Source organism: Balaenoptera musculus, chromosome 14 (genome assembly GCF_009873245.2).
Source record: "Balaenoptera musculus isolate JJ_BM4_2016_0621 chromosome 14, mBalMus1.pri.v3, whole genome shotgun sequence".
Taxonomy (NCBI): domain Eukaryota; kingdom Metazoa; phylum Chordata; class Mammalia; order Artiodactyla; family Balaenopteridae; genus Balaenoptera; species Balaenoptera musculus.
The window spans coordinates 73,825,117-73,845,023 of NC_045798.1; the positions used below are offsets into that span (position 1 = coordinate 73,825,117).

Below are 19,907 nucleotides of genomic sequence, written 5' to 3' on the forward strand. Positions count from 1 at the left end.
CAGAGCTGCCTTCCCCGACCATCTCATGTAAAACAACCACTGAGGAACTCTATCATTGTCCCACCTAGCATTTACCACTATGTATTCATTTATTTCTTATTGTCCATTGCTCACAATAGCTTCTAAAAAGCTACAGAGCAAAAAGCATGATAATGCCTTTATTGGCTTATGTCAGACCTTTGTATTGTATCCTTTTCCTTAGGTTGGTGGTTGACCAGATAATGATAAAATGTCTACCTTTTCTGGAATCAGAATTCATACAGTATTTCGTCAGACTAAATACTGCCCAAAATAAATACGATATGTAGTCAAATCTAATGTTCAGTGAAGAGGCAAATGAAGACTGGCTTAAAAATTAAAAACTAAGAACAGACCATAGATAGTATAAATTGTCTTTAGAATGTTCTTAAGATACTTAAATATATTGTCTTTTGCTCTTGAATTACAAAGCAAAATACTGACATGATCATTGTTTTCTATGAGAGTAGTAACTTGTTTTTGTTTTGGCTTAGTTATTATTTGTGTGACCATGTCTAAAACAGTATGAAGCGGGGAAGCTTTTGTTCTTCATTTCTTCTCTTTCCGGTCAGGAGTAAGCATGGTGAAGGTGTAAGGTTTAGAGTCTGGAGACACTTTGCAAAGGATCAGTGTATTTTATTAATGTAGCACAAAATGGTATCAGCAGAAGTATTCTTGCCCAAATTCACACTATGCGCTAAAAAGCAATTAGTTGTTCTGAGTGTGAGGCTGTCACAGTTACGTCCGCATGTGTGCAAAAGCAATCCTTTCTGCTTCATAAAAAAAATTGTAAGCCTCTTCCATCGCCTGAAGTCACGACTCTGACTCTCGGATACTGTAAGCTACTTGACATCATAGCAAGTACCGAATATTTAAATGACTATATAAAAATGTAATTACTTTGCCTGAAGAGATTCCAGAACTTATGAATAATGTTAGCTCAGTTACTGAGCTCACTCCTGTGGTATCATCACTCTGCTCCATAGATACAGCATTCCAGATTTAAAGAAATCCTTGCCCACGACCTCTAAACAGTCAACTCCTAAAATGAGGACTTTTCCAGCATGCTGTTTACCCACTTTTTTTCCTTGACGAGTGTATCAGTTCGCTTGCCTTTCTGCTTGTTACTTTTCTCCCAAAGATTTTTTTTAACCTCTTTATTGAAGCATAATTGCTTTACAATGTTGTGTTAGTTTCTGCTGTATAACAAAGTGAATCAGCTATATGTATACATATATCCCCATATCCCCTCCCTCTTGAGCCTCCCACCCTCCCTATCCCACCACTCTAGGTGGTCACAAAGCACCGAGCTGATCTCCCTGTGCTATGTGGCTGCTTCCCACTAGCTATCTGTTTTACATTTGGTAGTGTATATATGTCCATGCCACTCTCTCACTTCGTCCCAGCTTACCCTTCCCCCTCCCCCTCCCCGTGTCCTCAAGTCCATTCTCTATGTCTGCGTCCTTATTCCTGTCCTGCCCCTAGGTTCTTCAGAACCATTTTTTTTTTTTTTTTTTTAGATTCCATATATATGTGTTAGCATACGGTATTTTTTCTTTTTCTGACTTACTTCACCCTGTATGACAAACTCTAGGTCTATCCACCTCACTATAAATAACTCAATTTCATTTCTTTTTATGGCTGAGTAATATTCCATTGAATATGTGTGCCACATCTTCTTTATCCATTCATCTGTCGATGGACACTTAGGTTGCTTCCGTGTCCTGGCTATTGTAAATAGTGCTGCAATGAACATTGGGGTGCATGTGTCTTTCTGAATTACGGTTTTCTCAGGGTATATGCCCAGTAGTGGGATTGCTGGGTCGTATGGTAGTTCTATTTTTCGTTTTTTAAGGAACCTCCATACTGTTCTCCATAGTGGCTGTATCAATTTACATTCCTGCCAACAGTGCAAGAGGGTTCCCTTTTCTCCACACCCTCTCCAACATTTATTGTTTGTAGATTTTTTGATGATGGCCATTCTGACTGGTGTGAGGTGATACCTCATTGTAGTTTTGACTTGCGTTTCTCTAATGATTAGTGATGTTGAGCATCCTTTCATGTGTTTGTTGGCAATCTGTATATCTTCTTTGGAAAATGTCTAGTTAGGTCTTCTGCCGATTTTTGGATTGGGTTGTTTGGTTTTTTGATATTGAGCTGCATGAGCTGCTTGTAAATTTTGGAGATTAATCCTTTGTCAGCTGCTTCATTTGCAAATATTTTCTCTCATTCTGAGGGTTGTCTTTTTGTCTTGTTTATGGTTTCCTTTGCTGTGCAAAAGCTTTTAAGTTTCATTAGGTCCCATTTGTTTATTTTTGTTTTTATTTCCATTTCTCTAGGAGGTGGGTCAAAAAGGATCTTGCTGTGATTTATGTCATACAGGGTTCTGCCTATGTTTTCCTCTAAGAGTTTTATAGTGTCTGGCCTTACATTTAGGTCTTTAATCCATTTTGAGTTTATTTTTGTGTATGATGTTAGGGAGTGTTCTAATTTCATTCTTTTACTTGTAGCTGTCCAATTTTCCCAGCACCACTTATTGAAGAGGCTGTCTTTTCTCCATTGTATATTCTTGCGTCCTTTATCAAAAATAAGGTGACCATATGTGCGTGGGTTTATCTCTGGGCTTTCTATCCTATTCCATTGATCTATATTTCTGTTTTTGTGCCAGTACCATACTGTCTTGATTACTGTAGCTTTGTAGTATAGTCTGAAGTCAGGGAACCTGATTCCTCCAGCTCCGTTTTTCTTTCTCAAGATGGCTTTGGCTATTCGTCTCCCAAAGATTTTTAAAGCACAATTAGTCTTTTCTGAATGACAGTGTAGGTCATTTGGAGTTGTGTGTTAAAGTGTGATAGCCAATAACTTACCTAAACTACAACCTATAAAAAGATTACAATGCAACCTGATGCATATTCAGACAGAAGTCACATGGAAAGTCTATTTAGTTTATGTATAATACCTCTAAATGATTTCTTGAATATCCATATTGTTGTTTTCAGGGGTGAAAGCCCTATTCAGTGCTGATAAACCTTAATCATTTCTAGAACATTCGCATGTGCTATGCAGGCATTATGTAAATTTCAATGGTTATATGGAGAGTGACGATTTTAAGGTTCATGATTCATGAAATTTTCTGAATGTTGGCTTAGTATACATAAAATTTCAAGCATGTTGTTCATATTATCTATATTTATACATTTGTCTTCCAGGCTGTTCCTTACTCCAGAGAATTTAAGCAGAAATATGACTACTTTAGGAAGAAATTAAAGAAACCTGTGAGTACATGTCTTCCAAAAATGCTGTTTTAGTCATTTGTAAGTTACCAAAATTACTTCACTGAGAACAACTCGTTTCTTATTGTTATGTGTATACTAAAAATATGACCTTCCTTTTCTCACTGCACTTTGATCCACCTGGATCTTCAATCTGAATTTTCTTTTTAACAGACATGGTAAGTGAAGATTAACTTAGTATTACATATCAAATCACCTGAAGGCAATTTCTTATGTAATACATTAAAAAATAGAAATGATTTTTATGAGGTATAAAATAATTCAGGAACTAGTGAAAAAATGTGGAGAAGCCTATGCAATCAATTATGGTTATCCTATTTAATAAAACCTAGATCCTAATTAGAAAAATGTTCAAGTCCCTTTAAATTCAGAAATACAGTTTTAATGATGATATGTACAACAAAAATATAATTTATAATATTTGACATATTAAGACCAAGTGTAATTTTCAGATTAAAATTCTTACCAGGAAACCCGTTAAGATTCTGACAAAACTGAGAAACCCTATAAGGCTTTTTACAGGCAGTGTTTTAAAATACAATATTATATTTTCTACTGACATATCTCCCCAAATACTTTAACACTATGTCTTCTGTTTTACTTTGATTTCACCTCTCTGGTGTAAATTTTACCAATTTTCTCCTAAGTTTGTGCCTTCACTATTTTGGGGGTGTTTTTGTTCTGGTCACTGTTTCTTGGCTTCCTCATGGGGAAAGCTGCAGCTCAGATCACCCCCATTTGCCTGTGATCCTTCCACATCTCCCCCACCCCGCTCCACTCCCTCAGCTGATGCCTCATTTTCCCAGCCTCTGCTATGGATGAGGCACTGGGGATGCAGAGACGCTTGAAACACAGCCTCTGCCTCGGGGAGCTCCCTCTTAGGGGTTCTGTTCTCTCTTCTAACATCCTGACTCAAGGAGCTCCTGAGTAACTCCTTTTGAAATGACTCAAATTTGAACCTGTGGAATTCCCGTGTTTCTTTGTGAGTCGCCTGCATTTCCTCCAGTGATGTGATGACTGTAGATATCACGCTGTCTCACTTTGTGGCACTTGCACCGTGGTACCTTCTGCCTGGAAACTGACTCTGTAGATCCATCATCATGGCAAAGCTGACCCTGGACCTGTTTTTCCAGGAAGCGGTTATTCACAACTTCAATCAAGTGCTTTTTTATTTTCACGTTTATTAACTGTTGCCTTTGGGGTGCTTTCCCACAACTTGGCCATGAAAATCGGGGTCCCGCTCCCCGTGGCAGCAGAACTAGCTTGTAGGCATCATGGTCATGGCTACCAGCCAGAGTCCCTACCAGGGCTGAGGGTCGTCCCAGCCTGGCCAGGTGGGGATTGTCTATGGGTTTTAATCCCCTGGACTACAGTCCCTTTCTCTGACTAAAACAATATACAGAGTTGACCATATTTCAGTTGCCAGTGGGCGGATAAGTGCCCCACAATTGCTTATAAAAGGGAGAGAGGATGATTGTCTTTACTCAGCATAGTTTCTTCTGCAGCGCGTGTTGCTGGCTCAGTCTGACACCTGCTGGTGGATGCTGTGTGTCTCCTCCTGACATAGGCTTTCTGTCTGTGTGAAGAACAATCTAGAAAGGAGAGAGTTTCGGTTGGAACCTTTCATCATTGCTTGTTTATCTGAAGGCTGCCATCATTTCTGCTCTTTGTTCTTTTTTTTTTTTTTCTGTTAGGAAGTAAGGTGTATATTCACTGTCTGATGGTGTGTGGGGTTTTTTTTTCTCTTGTTTTTAGGCTGATATTCCAAATAGGTTTGAAATGAAACTTCACAGAAATAACATATTTGAAGAGTCCTATCGGAGAATCATGTCTGTGAAAAGACCAGATGTCCTGAAAGCTAGGCTGTGGATTGAATTTGAATCAGAAAAAGGTCTGGACTACGGGGGCGTGGCCAGAGAATGGTTCTTCTTACTGTCCAAAGAGATGTTCAACCCCTATTACGGTCTGTTCGAGTACTCTGCAACGTAAGTGTCTGGAGTGCATTCAGAAGGTGTCCTCACTGAAGCAGTTTTATTCTTCATGAATTTAAACTTAGTGAAAGAATAAGCAGCTCACTCAGAGGTGAATTAACACTGCTGATTTCAGCCCCTCCCCACCAGCCCTTGTAAGTCTAGAACGGGTCTGACTCCACATGGTGAACGAACGTACTCTGTGAACACCTAAAAATAAATCTTCTCTTGTCTGCTGGGTTCATGTAATTGAGATTGAAAATGTGTTGGGTACTTACGGTAAGGAACAAGGCAATTTTCATTCGTAACGTTATGTTAATTCAGGAGAATTTGTCACTGTCAGAATTCAGAAGGTTGTTGTCTTATGAACAAGAATAGTTTCTGAAGTCAAATTACTTAAAGGCAAACTGAGGACCCGTCCTTTAGGATCCAAAGGACCATGCCCTGGGCTTGTGAGGGAAGGCCCAGACCGCTCCCGCTTGCATTAAGATTTCATCACTGCCAGGCATGCAGACCGAGGCAGAGTCAATTGCTTTCTCGGGAATCAAACATTGGCTACTTGCAAGGCCACCCTTTCCTCCTCCAGGCTGTGGCTTCTCCAAAGGCTTAGACAGGACCCGAGCCCCCAGTAAAACAGTTGACCTTGAAAAGCAGCCTGTGCTCTGCGGGGACAAGGGTTCTCCCGTGTCTCTCCCCTGGTGCCAGTCTCCTGGGGGCTCTTTTGGAAGGCAGCCTCAGTGCTCTTCTCTGGTGCTCCGGCCAAGAATTTCCCATTTTGTAAAATTGATAAAAGCCACTGAAGTGGAGGGGAGGATCCGGAGGCGAGATCTGCACCTCTTACCCACATTCCCAAAGCTGCCCCCAGAAGAATCTGGCCACGGAGCCCATTTTGCAAACCACCGATCCCCCTGACTGTGAGACCAAAGAAGGACGATTAGGTGCACATCAACGTTTTGAGGTCTGCACTGCTGGGACAGCCGTACGTTGCTCCCAGTGGCCTCCGGGCCTTTCAGGGCAGAATGCTGGTCAGATGGATCAGGGGTTGGACCCCTGGGAAAAATTTTAATCCCCAAACCAAAGCTTCTCAAGGGAGTTAACCCCCTTTCTCACAGAGACAACCTGTTGCACTCACACATAGCTGGGAATCCATGTCCAGCCCCTTTGGTATGTGGGGTTTCTCAGCTTCCAAAAATACTTGGCTGAACCATATGAAATTGAGATTTTTGCCCATCAGCAGTAGTCAGATATCCAGTTTCTCACGGTTTAACATAACAGGGCATATCCACCAGCTCTAGTAGACCTCTGTCCTTGGTCACGGAAAAGGGCTAACTAAATAAGCCCCGTTGCCTAGCTTTTATGCCTTATCTGTCAGGTACAGGATGTTTGCAGGCACACTGTAAAAGCTTAATGACAGGCAGCAGTGGAAAATTCAAATTCTTGCATTTCTTATTTATTGCATTTATTTACCGCCTTTCTTTTTCCCTCTCTCCCTCCCTAAAAAGGGACAACTACACGCTTCAGATCAATCCCAATTCAGGCCTCTGTAATGAAGATCATTTGTCCTATTTCACTTTTATTGGAAGAGTTGCTGGTCTGGCAGTATTTCATGGGAAACTTTTAGATGGTAAGTTATTAAAAAGTGTTGAAGTAATAAAAATTGGACAGTGCTGTCTGTGGTCTCTTATCAGGTGTCTTATCTCTCACATCATAGGTTTTAAGCAAAAGTGCTTCACTGGCTCCCCCTCTGTAAATCAGTAGTTTCTTTAATGTTTTGTCCATAACGAAGGTGCTTTTTCCTAGTATCATCTTAATCCGAGCACTGAAGACATAGTGTCAACACACAGGTTGAAAAAAATTTTTTTGAAAACCTTAAGTGTGAAGCACAGAACATTCTGTATTTTTGCATAAGTTTTCCAGAATAACGTTTCTTTAGCAGGAACTAGATTTGATGACAGATGGAAAGTACGGATTGAAAAGTTCATTAAAGCAGTCTAATTCAGCCAATATCCTGCCTTTGTCCTGTTTGTCCCCAAATTACCATTTTTTTGAATGTGAAGAGACTGTAAATAATTTCAAAGCAGTGTTATAACTCAGCTAAGACCTTGACCCCTGGGATCACTGCTGAAACAGATGGCACAAAATAATCTCATTATTATCTAGAGCACGTAAGTCATGCAAAGTACCAAGAATTTCAAGGTACCTTGGAAGTTAGGAGTGAAACCCCCCTCCCTGGCTGTATCAATAGGCTTATAATAGAGACTTCTTATGGATTTGGTCTTTGAAAAAGTAGTGCCCTTAAGAGAACATTACAGAAGTCATCAGTGAGGAAAGAGAATCAGAAATATTTTTGAAGAATTTAGGGGTGAAATGGTTGAGGGTAGAAGGCAGAGCAAGATTTAAGATTGACACTGCAGTTACTGTAGAGAGAGATTTCCAGGAGAATTATGTGAATTGCATTTATGGAACCTTAGCTATGCTAGTAAATAATTGATGTACCCTGTGTACTTTCTCCTTTAATAAATTTTTACTGGTAATTGCTAGCTGATTTTGATCCTCTAATTTCAACATTTTATTTTTTACGGGGGGTGCAGCGCTGGTGGCAGGAGTAAACACTTTTTTTTCTGATTAGAAGGAAACTGGTCTCACTGTGTATATGTATATACAGTGAATGTATTTTAATTTGCAGCACTGGAGTCATGCCATAGATTATTAGAACGTCCGTTATTTACCTTCTGCCGAGCAAGAAGACGTTCTTAGTTGCTACAGGAGAAATAGACAGAAGTTTAATCTAAGATCCTGACCTGAGGGGACCGATGTTCTAGTGAGGGTGCGGGAAACATGGGTCCAGAGTCCAGCAGAAGGGAACACAGGGAGCTCTCGGCTCCGCCGGAGGGCCAGGGAGTGCTTTACCAGGATTAGCCTCGCCGGGAGGCTGCAGTGGGGTTGGCGCACTTAGAAGCTGGGATCGTTTCAGATGAGCGAGGACGGGCCAGGAGTCAAGGCTGCCTGGAGTAGTGGTGGGGGCATCTAGGTCCCGGCTGCAAAAGGAGATAGGAGGTAACCGTGCCCTCGGGAATTGCAAGGAGAAGAGCCCGAACGCCCCCAGGTGTGTGGCCAGCAGTGTCTTTGTTTCCCGGGACCGTGAACGGCCCTGGAGACAGAGCAGACACGCTGCACATCAGATCAGCCCCTGCTCCCTTCTGTGGCTTCACCCCCCAGACGGCAGGGGCTTTGAGCCTCAGCTGCAGGGCCACACTGAAGCCAGTGGGAGCGGGAACGCGCTACGAGGGTGGCTGGTTAGACCTGGAGGGGGCGCTGAGGGTGGGAGTTGAGGGTGCAGGGGGAGGACTGAGGTTCCGAGGGCGCCTGTGTCAGGAGGCGCATGACGCTGACTTGCCTGGGACGGGGTGAAGCGGGGTCCCTGCGGGGCACCTGCGCGGTCGTGGCGGCGTTGCCACCGCCCTTGCCTCCCTCAGGCCGTCATCACCCCCCACTCCCGCCCCGAGAAGACTGCACAGCCTTCTGAACAGCCTCCCTCGTTCCCTTCCTGTCCCTTCCTGTTGCTCTTCCCATTACTGCCCAAGCGATGACACTGAAATGCAGGTGGAATTGCCCCCTGGTGTTTCAGTGACTCCCCTTGGCCCTGGGCAGCAGCCCGGACTCTCCGGCACCTCGTGTAAGCTGTACACTCCCTGCCCAGCCCCTTCTCTGGCCTGTCTGCCCGGGACGCCCTGTGCTTCGGTGCTGGCGAGTCCCCAGTCTTGTCCCTCTGCTGGGAGTGCCCTTTGCTCCCCCGTGCGTGCGCCCTGTTTGCGCTGCAGATTCCTGATTGTGCCTGAAGCTCATTTGTCACCTCCAGCAGCCTTTCTGACCTCACCCCTCTGCTGTACCATCTCTGTTAGTATAACGGCCCTCCTTCCTAAACCCCTAACCCCCAACCCTGCCCCAAATCAGGCCCTCATCTTACTACAGAAAGCCCTTGATGGTTCTGTCCCGGTCTCTCATTTAGATGAAAGCAGGTTCATCTTTTATTTCATGCTCTGATGCACAGCATGATCAAAGATTTGAAACTAACTCAGTTTTCACCGTGTTTTAGGTTTCTTCATTCGACCGTTTTACAAAATGATGCTGGGAAAGCAGATAACTCTGAATGACATGGAATCTGTGGTGAGTAAATAGAGGTCACTTCCGTGGACCTCACAAGCAGCTTGTGCCTTACGGAAAGGTAGTTGAGACCATGTTGTAGTCACAGCAATTCTTATGGGCGTCGTCATTCAGTATGGACAACAGGGATCGTTCGAGAGGTTAACTGATCTCCCTAACTTTTTTAATAAGCAGATCATCGTTCACATTTCCTAGAGTCATGGTATTTAGGGTGGGTACACCCACATCTCAGTTACCTCTGCTTACTCAGAACTGGTTTGACCAAATTAAATCCAAGGGTCATTTGGAGACCTCATTGCTGCCCTTGTTTTCCATGGAAAACTGCTAATACTGAACACTTAGAGGTTCATCTGCTATCCCTCTGTTTTCCGACCTCAAAAAATGGCAGGGAGCCAGACCAAAACAGTAGATGAAGGGAAGACTATTTATACTCATCCCAGATACGGAAGAAGGGTAACTGACCACTACAGTGTAGGAGAGGAATGAAAAGTTAGAAAATAATTGCTAACTTTTGATTTGGGCTTTCGTGTTGCATTTAACTTATTTAATCTAGGCTGACCATTTTAGAGTTGAAAGGCTTTTCTATAAAAAAACAAAAGTTGATGCTCTTTTCCTAGTATACTTTTGCTTCTGTTTTTCTTTTAATTTACCTGTACTCCCGCCATTCACCTCTCACCTCTCACCATTCACCAGCCACACACGGGGCCGTCAGGAAGCATCTTCGTCCATTTGGGGTGTTTGCAGCTCTGCTTGCACGTTCTGTCACTTGAGTCACCTCAGCCTCACTGCCGTGTTGGCTGTACGCGTCGTGTGGTTGGGTGTGTGAGCCGTGTACCCCCCTCTCACAGCTCGTCCTCTGGGTGTGGCAGGAGAGTAGAAGGCCAGCAGCGCACACAAGTCCACTCAGCTGGGTTTTCCACGGGCGGGCAGCTCTGTGTGTCCACGGTACCCGTGTCAAGTTTCTCTTCAGCTTTTACCTTTAGCTTAGGCTTTATGCTTTTGTTACTGTATGATGAGGAAGCTAGGAGTATAAAAATCTCTCTTCAAGTCTAAATGAATTTTATTCCCCATGTTGACAGCTGGTGCACACATTCTGTTTTGTCTTCGTGGAGCCCCTGGGGCTGCCCAAGAGACAGAGGAGCCCAGGCTCTCGGGGCCTGTGTGCTGGGTTTTGACCCAGGGCAGCCTTCCTCTTTGCTCACAGTGACTTGCAGAGAGTGGTGGAAGCACAGGAAGGGACATAACTTGAAGCCATTGGTACTGAATTAGAACATTCTCTATCCTTCCTACTGTCCTCTGATATTTTCACTCTTAAAAGATTGGGAGCATGTTAATCTCTGCGTATGACGGCCGTCCGGAGCAGGCTGCTTCCTCTTCGCAGAGGGCAGGATCCGACTGCAAACCCCCGTTTACGACCAGAGCAGTTCTTTAGTTTGTATTTGTAAATAAGTGGAAGACTAGGTTTGGGGTAGAGCTGGAAACATATTAGTGACTAATGCATTTCTTGAGATTCTGGATGGAACTACATTGCAAGGACATAATTATTTAAAGAAGTGAGTGTATATTTTGGGAAAAAATGCTTAATTTTAATTTTTGTGTCATTTCTGTAGGATAGTGAATACTACAACTCTTTGAAATGGATCTTAGAAAATGATCCGACTGAACTGGACCTTATGTTTTGCATTGATGAAGAAAACTTTGGGCAGGTATGTGTGGGTAACCCCACGAGCTCCCCCTTGACTTTCAAAGAGTCTTTGCTTCTTTGAGTCTTTGCTAATTATCATTTGATTGTATCAGTATCTTATTGTCATGCCAGGAAGCCAAGTCCCAATTACAACTGCCTCTCTTCCTGCAAAGTTAGAGAAATTCTAAGGCCTCTGGTGTGTGAAGTAGCACCTACGTCTCACATCTAAAGCAGATCTGAGTGTGAATGTTTGTGCCTTGGTTTTAAAATTTAGATACTTCAAAAAAATAGTGTAAATGTTTACTTAGTGATATAAATACATGACCAGGAGTAGGTGATGTCTGGGGTGGCCTTGGTTTTTTTCCCTCTGCTTTAACGGTTCCCTTGTCATGGTGAAGTTTGTCTTTGGGGGCTCAGCAGGCTCAGGGTTTTCTAACATTCCTTCTTGCTTTGCACCAATACTGTCATTAAGGCTGGATTAACCATAAAGATCAATTTCAAAGATAAAGTTGCCTTCTTGGAATTCTCATCATCATCCTAAAGTTCTGTAGGATGTGTTTGTCTTAAACCTGAAACCTTTGGTTCATTTGTCCCCCGGTGATAACGATGCTTTGGGGAAGGACTTCTCAGGATTATCCAACCCCTGGTACCTGTCCTTTCACAAAAGCCCAGAGAGAGTTCCCATCTACCAGACCAAGTGTACATGGCCTTGGCATTCATGAGATCATGGAGCCCGTTTTAAGGGTTGCTAATGGAACGTGACATTGATTTGTTCTTTATTGCTTCAGAGATTATTGAAAGTGTACTCCACTGTCCAAAGAGTGTGCTCACATTGGCTATCGTTTCACGATGCTGTGCTCAGTTTTATAGGTGAGGTAAGGAAATCAGGTCCCTGCCCTCTTGGGTTCGCAGTCTTAGAAAAAAGAAGCTGATGCCGCTGGGTATAAAGAAATTAATGACACCTGGGGTAAAAACTGTTGAGAAGGAACGTGATCACACACCCAAATTACTTGTTACATCCACTCAAGCCAGGAAACCGTCACTCGTGTGAGTCCCAGAAGTGGGTGGGTCTCAGGGAGTCTGTGTTTTCTTTCCTTCCTGGTTGGTTGAGTTGAGGCTCATAGAATTTCAGGCGCCAGGGATGAGAGAGACCCTGTGACTAATGGAAATGATCAACGAGTCCATTAGGAATCTCATTTTGCCCTCCCCATCCTTTTTCGCCCCATCCTGTGTTTCATGCCCCCAAACCTTCACAGACCGATGGGCACTGCTGTCCTTGTGGGAGTCCTGTCGTGGGGTGGAGGAGGGAAATCTCTTCTGCACCACCCCCAAAGCTGTCGCCTCCAGGTTAGTGGTGGCCCCCCTGCCCAGGACTGAACGTAAATGGGTTCTGGCCCTTGTCTGCTTCCCTCCTCCACTGCTCCCTCCCCTGAAGCCCCTGCAAGTCACCCCCACTTCATCCCTTCTCCCCCCTCCCCACCCCGCTCCGCTGCTCTCCTTCCATCTCCCCTAAGCCCTGCTGCTTCTGCTGGCCCCGCGACGCCGATGCTCCCCTGCCCACTTCTTTTCTCGTCCTGCCTCGCTCGCTGGGCGGCCTCACCCAGCCCAGCTGCAGCTCTGCGCGGCTCACCGCCAGCCTCTTACCTGCAGCCCCCACCCTTCCTCTAGCGTCCAGATTCCCCCTGGTTCGGCTGCCTCCTGAGCCGTGTCTCCTGAAAGACCCACAGGTCCCCGAACTGAAAAAGCCACTTCCTCCTCCCGACCCACCATCTCCGCTCCGGTCTAACCAGTGGCCTCACCCTCCCCTCCGGCCTGAAACTGGAGTCCCCTTGGAATCTCCCCTCTCCCTCCGTGTCCAGCTGGTCACTGCGTCCTCTAGCCCCAGCCTCCTCATCGCTTCCCTTGTCTGCACCCTCCCCTTGTTGAGGCTCTGCCGGTTCCTTGGCTGTGTCGTGTAGCAGTCTCCCTGGTCCCTGCATCGCCCCTCGCTCCAGTCCGTTCTCTCATGCCTCCACACGTATGCTCCGGATGTAGTGGTTCTGAAAAGCAAACCTGGACCTGCAACTCTTCTGCTCGACACAGATTCTTCACTGGCCAGCCTGTGCCCTTCAGTGTGAATTAAAACCTTTCCTGCACGGCTTAGGACCCCTTGCTGCCCACCTTACCTACACCTCCTTCCTCTCACCTTCACAACCATGGGGTGCCTGCCTCGGTGTCCCCCAGGACACCCCGTGCCCTGTCACTGGCTGCGTGGCGCCCTCTCCTTGCCGACCCATCCTCCTCTCCCCCGCCATAACGCTCTGTCCTCTAGCCATCCCCGGCCTGCTGCCTCCTGTGAGCCCCTGAGGTCTCCTTGGTTTCTCCAGTGCCCGGTGTGTAGCGATGGCTGCTAAATGCTTAGTGAGCAAAGGAATGAATCATGCCGACCTAGGTTTTTTTTAATGTTATAAGTAATGGAAGCTCCAAGTGTGAGACAACAAAATAATTGGAATTGCAATGACTTTTTTTTAAGCTGGACCTATTTAAGGGTCTTAACTGCCAATTTTCAGAGGATAACACATGGCTAATCATCCTGGAACTATGTCTTCTTTGCATTTTTAACGCATGTAGGGAGGAGTAGAGATAAAGAACCAAGGAATATTTAAAATCAGTCTTGGGTGTCAAATGCAAAAAAAAAAGGTCTCTTTATATTATATCCACTTGTAGAAATCCATATGACTAACTTAACACAGTTCAGAAGACATTAGTGATGCCAAAGTTAGAAGCAGACTAAACCTTCCTTAGTTACAGTTAAATGTAACTATTTCCACCTAATAAGTACAAACCAAACAAGATGTTTGCATTTTTAAGTAGACTTCTAATAGATTCTGATGGTCGTTATAGCTCATGTCAATGGTTCATTAAAAACAATTCTTAAACCTCCTCATTTAATGTGGGTTTTTCTGACTTTGGATTGAATCAGGTAGAGTAATGCAGTAATCAAAACAGACTCACGAGATGAATAAGATAATGATTAGGTGCCCTATTTGTGAAATTACTGGCTTTCCTTTTTAGAGAGCGAAACCTGATTAGGAAGGAACTAGCATATCTATTTTGTGTTCTGGGGAGAAATGTAGAGTGAATTAAGCAGGCACACATTGATCTCATCTCCCATATCCAATCCATCACCAGGCCCTGTTCATTTTGACTCCCGACTATTCTTCAGTTCTCTCTGTTCTCCTTCTCTGTCCCACCAACAATACCCAAGCCTAAGCTACCATCTTCTCTCGTAGATTCCTAACTGGTTTTTTATATCCACCTTGGCCTCCTACAATGGCAGAGTGGTCTTTTCAGAATGTGAAATGATCATTTCATTCCTCTGCTAAAAAACATGCAGAGATTTCCCACTTTATCACTGTCAAGATAAAGACCCAAATCCTTAATTTGCCTCATGAAGTCCTGTGTGGCTGGGCCCTGCCTGTTCATCTCCAGGTGCATTTTGCATCAGTGCTGCCCCTCATGCTTTCTGGGTCTGGTCCCACGAGACTTCTTGCACACACCAAGCTCCTTCTTGCCTCAGGACCTTTGCACATGCCGTTCCTTCAGTTGGGAACACACTCCCATCCTCAGTTCAGACAAAGCTAGCTCTGACCCAGGACCACAGTACTTCAGAGTGTCTTTCGTGTCTCCCTGTGGGAGGTACCATAAGTGGCTTTGCATTTATTTGTATGGTTATGTGTTTAGTGTCTCTCTCTCCCAGCAGACTCAGTCCCGGTGATGGCTGCCCTGGGTCTGCCTTTTGCTCCCCATTGTGCACTCACCACCTGGCAGTGCCTGGTACAGGGTAGACACTCAAAATAGAGTTGTTGAACCAAAAACGTGGACATCAGCAAGAGGCCTGTGCAGGCCTCCCCCTCCCCCAGCCCTCTGCAAAACTGCTGACTGTGCATTGCCATTTTCTAACCCAAGAGGAAGCCCACGCCTCCTTGTGCAAAAAGATAAAGTCATTTCTTCACTAGAGTGAAGTTACCACAGAAGTGAGGTGTGCATGCAATCGGCCTTCCTTAGTGCTTTAGACTCTCTTTTTCTCTTTCCATGATTAGAAATACCAGGCCATGAAGTTTGGTGGTAGCTGTCACTTCATGTAATGAAATTGCAGCTGTTGCCACTTTTTTTCAGTTTGCTTCCTTTCTGGTTGGTGAGAATCTGCAGCTGCTGGTTTCTGGGGCCTACTAACAATGTTTCCGATGAACAAATTTCAATATTTGAATAATCGTCATATGCCAACCAGAAAGAATCAACCATACACTCATGTACACCCCTGCACACACGTGCCCCACCAGGAGGAGACATCCTTTTAGAGCTGTGCCAAGCAGAAGTTCTTGACTGCAGGGTCAGCAGAGCAGCACCTGACTTGGTTGCTTTGAAGAGGCACTAACAGTGTGGACTTCTAAGAAGCTGTGCAGTGGGGAGGGGAAGAGAATGGGCAGCAGCCTGTAGGAAAATTGTTTGGGACCTGGCCTGAGTTGGGTGAAGGCATACATTCTCAACTGGGGAGACGACACCACTAGGGGGCAAAAACTAGACAACGTTCTGTCTTGGAGGACAAAAAGTCTCAGCCATTACAATGGTTTGTGGTCCTCCAAGGGGGCCGCAGAACATAACACAGGTGTACCATGGGTCTCTTTGGTAAGATTGCGTGGGAGGGAAGGGGCAATTGGGGGGTCTATAAAGGCTTCTGGGGGGGTAATTAATGGGGAAAAAGGCTGAGAAGCACTGGGTTGGGGAGAGGGAATAAAGGAAGAGGCAGAAACTGGAAGTAGGAAGGAGAGAGAGGTGAGAGGCAGAGCGAGGTCGTGGCTGGAGCTGGATGGAACCAGACCAAGACCCCAGTGAGGAGGTAGTTCCTCAAAGACCAGGTCAAGGAAGTGGGCAGGCGGCAGCTGCAGGAAACATGAAGGTAGAAAGGTGGACCGGCCGCTGGGAGAGGCCGGGGAGGATGAGGACAGCGCCCAAGAACACGATGAGAAGCAGTCAAGCCTTCCTCTGCCTGGGTCCAGGATGCCCGAATTGACGTAGACAGTTTCTCGGTGGACTCCTCAGACATTTGTCGTAAAGCATCTGAGGAAGATCGGGGAGACATCTGAAGTCGTCCCCTGCCACAGAAGAGCGGTCCAGTTCTGTGCGAGCTGCACCCCAGAGGTTCCTCTGATCTTTGTGGTCTTTACGAAGAAGAGAGAGGAGTTCATACTTGGGCCAGGAGACTTCAAGAAAGAGCACTTTTTTTCTACAAGCACTTATTAATCCCCTTCTGTGTGCCAGGCACTGTGTTAGTGTCTTCACGTTGGGCCCTTGAGGAAGGAGTTCAGACACAAGACGACAACTATATTTAAAAAGTGGAATTTGGGACTTCCCTGGTAGCGCAGTGGTTAAGAATCCGCCTGCCAACGCAAGGGACACAGGTTCAATCCCTGGTCCAGGAAGATCCCACATGCCGCGGAGCAACTATGCCCGTGTGCCACAACTACTGAAGCCTGCGCACCTTCGAGCCCACGCGCCACAACTACTGAGCCTGCACTCTAGGGCCTGCATGCCACAGCTACTGAGCCCACATCCTGCAACTACTGAAGCCCACACTCCTAGAGCCCGTGCTTCGCAACAAGAGAAGCCACCGCAATGAGAAGCCCGCGCACCACAACAAAGAGTAGCCCCCGCTTGCTGCAACTAGAGAAAGCCCGAGCACAGCAACGAAGACCCAACGCAGCCAAAAAAAATTTAAAAAGTGGAATTTGAACAGCAGCCCACAGGTGGTGTGTGAGGAGAGGGAGATGGGGGTGGAACACCAGCGGAAGCCTGACTGAGAGACCCCTAGGGCTTGGGGAGGATTTACTCTAAGGGAGCAGCTTAGGGAGCAGGCCTGGAGACTCCCTTCCCTGCCTGCCCGGAGAAACCATGTGACCTACATGTGAGCCCCAACCAACCATGTGACCCACGGCTGCCCCAGCCGACAATTCCTTACTCAGCACAGAGAGTATGGTCCGGTCTTTTTTGTTTTTTTTTTTTCTTTCAAAAACAGTTTTATTTATCTGATTGCAAAATATTAATCTTAGGAATAAAAATAAAGTCAGTACAATAAACACATATTAAAGTCACTCATAGTTCCTACCACCTAGAGGAAAGTCACGAGTAAAATTTTGATTTGTGTCTTCCAGAATTATTCTCTGTAAACACACACGTAAGGTTTTATCTTTTTAACAGAAATGGAATTGTACAGTGTGTACAGTTTTAACTTAATATATCGTAGGTACCTTTCCATGTCAGTAAATACCATTTTAATGGCTACACCAAATTCCATTTCATAGACTGTACCTTTTTTAACCATGCCCTAATGGTCAGCATCTAGGCTATTTCAGTATTTCACTATGTAAACAGTACGATGAGTATAATCCTGGAATATACATTTTGTACACTTGACCAATTTCTTTCCCTTGGTATAAGTCCTAAAAGAGAAATTATTATGAAAAGGCATATGCACATTAAAATCTTGACTCCTGTTGCCAAATTATCTTTTCAAAAGGTTGAACCAGTTAGACCCTCACCACCAGCATTGATAAGAACTGTTTCTCTACACTCAGCAGTGCTGGCTGATTCTGCCATTTTTCATCACTAGGGGCTGCTTTTGGAGGCACCAGAAGTGTTTTTCTCCTTTCCCCTCCCCACCCTGTCTCGTCTATGGTTGACCCTCTCATTCAGTAGCTCTGGAAATTGCAGCTCCCAGAAAACATTCTATTCTAGTACAGCTGAACTGTACTGAAAGCCTCTCAATATCCAGAACCGGGCTTGGATTTATTAACTTGTCATTTGGTGTGGATCTGATAGAAAATTCTCATCATGGAAGGGAACAGCAAGACAATCTTTGAGGAATAAATGGGGGGAAAAAAGAAAAACTGTCTTATTAAAAAAATACTACAAAAGTGTAAATGAATACTGCCTACAGACCCACAAATAATCGACTACAAAAGTGTAAATGAATACTGCCTACAGACCTCCAAATAATTGTCAAAGAACTAAAGATGTTTTACTATAAGAGACCTCCCATCCCACTCCCTAAGCGGAACTGTTTAATATCTTCAAAAAAGTGCCGTGACCTGCACAGGACAGGAGCAGGTCACCACGGGGGGCAACTGGATGGAATGGAAGAAAGCAGCCGGAAGGGGGCACCTGGCGGGAAGGAAGGATTTGAAGAAGAATAAAAATACAGTAGCAATTAAAGTCCGTACTGCATTTGCAAATATTTTCTCCCATTCTGAGGGTTGTCTTTTTGTCTTGTTTATGGTTTCCTTTGCTGTGCAAAAGCTTTTTAAGTTTCATTAGGTCCCATTTGTTTATGTTTGTTTTTATTTTCATTACTCTAGGAGGTGGGTCAAAAAAGATCTTGCTGTGATTTATGTCAAAGAGTGTTTTTCCTATGTTTTCCTCTAAGAGTTTTATAGTGCCCCATCTTACATTTAAGTCTTTAATCAATTTTGAGTATATTTTTGTGTATGGTGTTAGGGAGTGTTCTAATTTCATTCTTTTACATGTAGCTGTCCAGTTTTCCCAGCACCACTTATTGAAGAGGCTGTCTTTTCTCCATTGTATATTCTCGCCTCCTGACCATATGTGCGTGGGTTGATCTGTGGGCTTTCTATGCTGTTCCATTGATCTATATTTCTGTTTTTGTGCCAGTACCATGCTGTCTTGATTACTGTAGCTTTGTAGTATAGTCTGAAGTCAGGGAACCTGATTCCTCCAGCTCCGTTTTTCTTTCTCAAGGTTGCTTTGGCTATTCGGGGTCTTTTGTGTTTCCATACAAATTGTGAAAATTTTTGTTCTAGTTCTGTGAAAAATGCCATTGGTAGTTTGATAGGGATTCCATTGGATCTGTAGATTGCTTTGGATAGTATAGTCATTTTCACAATGTTGATTCTTCCAATCCAAGAACATGGTATATCTCTCCCTTTGTATCGTCTTTCTTTCATCAGTGTCTTATAGTTTTCTGCATACAGGTCTTTTGTCTCCTTAGGTAGGTTTATCCCTAAGTATTTTATTCTTTTTGTTGCAGTGGTAAATGGGAGTATTTCCTTAATTTCTCTTTCAGATTTTTTGTCGTTAGTGTATAGGAACGCAAGAGATTTCTGTGCATTAATTTTGTATCCTGCTACTTTACCAAATTCATTGATTAGCTCTAGTAGTTTTCTGGTGGCATCTTTAGGATTCTCTATGTATAGTATCATGTCATCTGCAAACAGTGACAGTTTTATGTCTTTTCTGATTTGAATTTCTTTTATTTCTTTTTCTTCTCTGATTGCTGTGGCTGAACTTCCAAAACTATGTTGAATAATAGTGGTGAGAGTGGGCAACCTTGTCTTGCTCCTGATCTTAGAGGAAATGGTTTCAGTTTTTCACCATTGAGAACGATGTTGCCGGTGGGTTTGTCATATATGGCCTTTATTATGTTGAGGTAGGTTCCCTCCATGCCTACTTCCTGGCATATACCCTGAGAAAACCATAATTCAAAAAGAGCCATGTACCACAATGTTCATTGCAGCACTATTTACAATAGCCAGGACATGGAAGCAACCTAAGTATCCATTGACAGATGAATGGATAAAGAAGATATGGCACATATATACAATGGAATATTGCTCAGCCATAAAAAGAAATGAAATTGAGTTATTTGTAGTGAGGTGGATGGACCTAGAGTCTGTCATACAGAGTGAAGTAAGTCAGAAAGAGAAAAACAAATATCATATGCTA

At 44.3% G+C, this 19,907-nt stretch overlaps 1 protein-coding gene across 12 annotated transcripts in view; it reads left to right on the top strand.

The window, feature by feature from the left end:
* Nucleotides 1-19,907, top strand: part of NEDD4L (NEDD4 like E3 ubiquitin protein ligase) — a 339,936-nt gene that overhangs the window by 301,039 nt on the left and 18,990 nt on the right. For all 12 annotated transcript variants that reach the window (XM_036874900.1, XM_036874901.1, XM_036874903.1 and 9 more), the window contains 5 exons: nt 3,228-3,293; nt 5,067-5,296; nt 6,784-6,905; nt 9,378-9,448; nt 11,056-11,151. In XM_036874900.1, the coding sequence (XP_036730795.1) occupies nt 3,228-3,293; nt 5,067-5,296; nt 6,784-6,905; nt 9,378-9,448; nt 11,056-11,151 (585 nt within the window). The remainder of the gene's footprint in view (nt 1-3,227; nt 3,294-5,066; nt 5,297-6,783; nt 6,906-9,377; nt 9,449-11,055; nt 11,152-19,907) is intronic.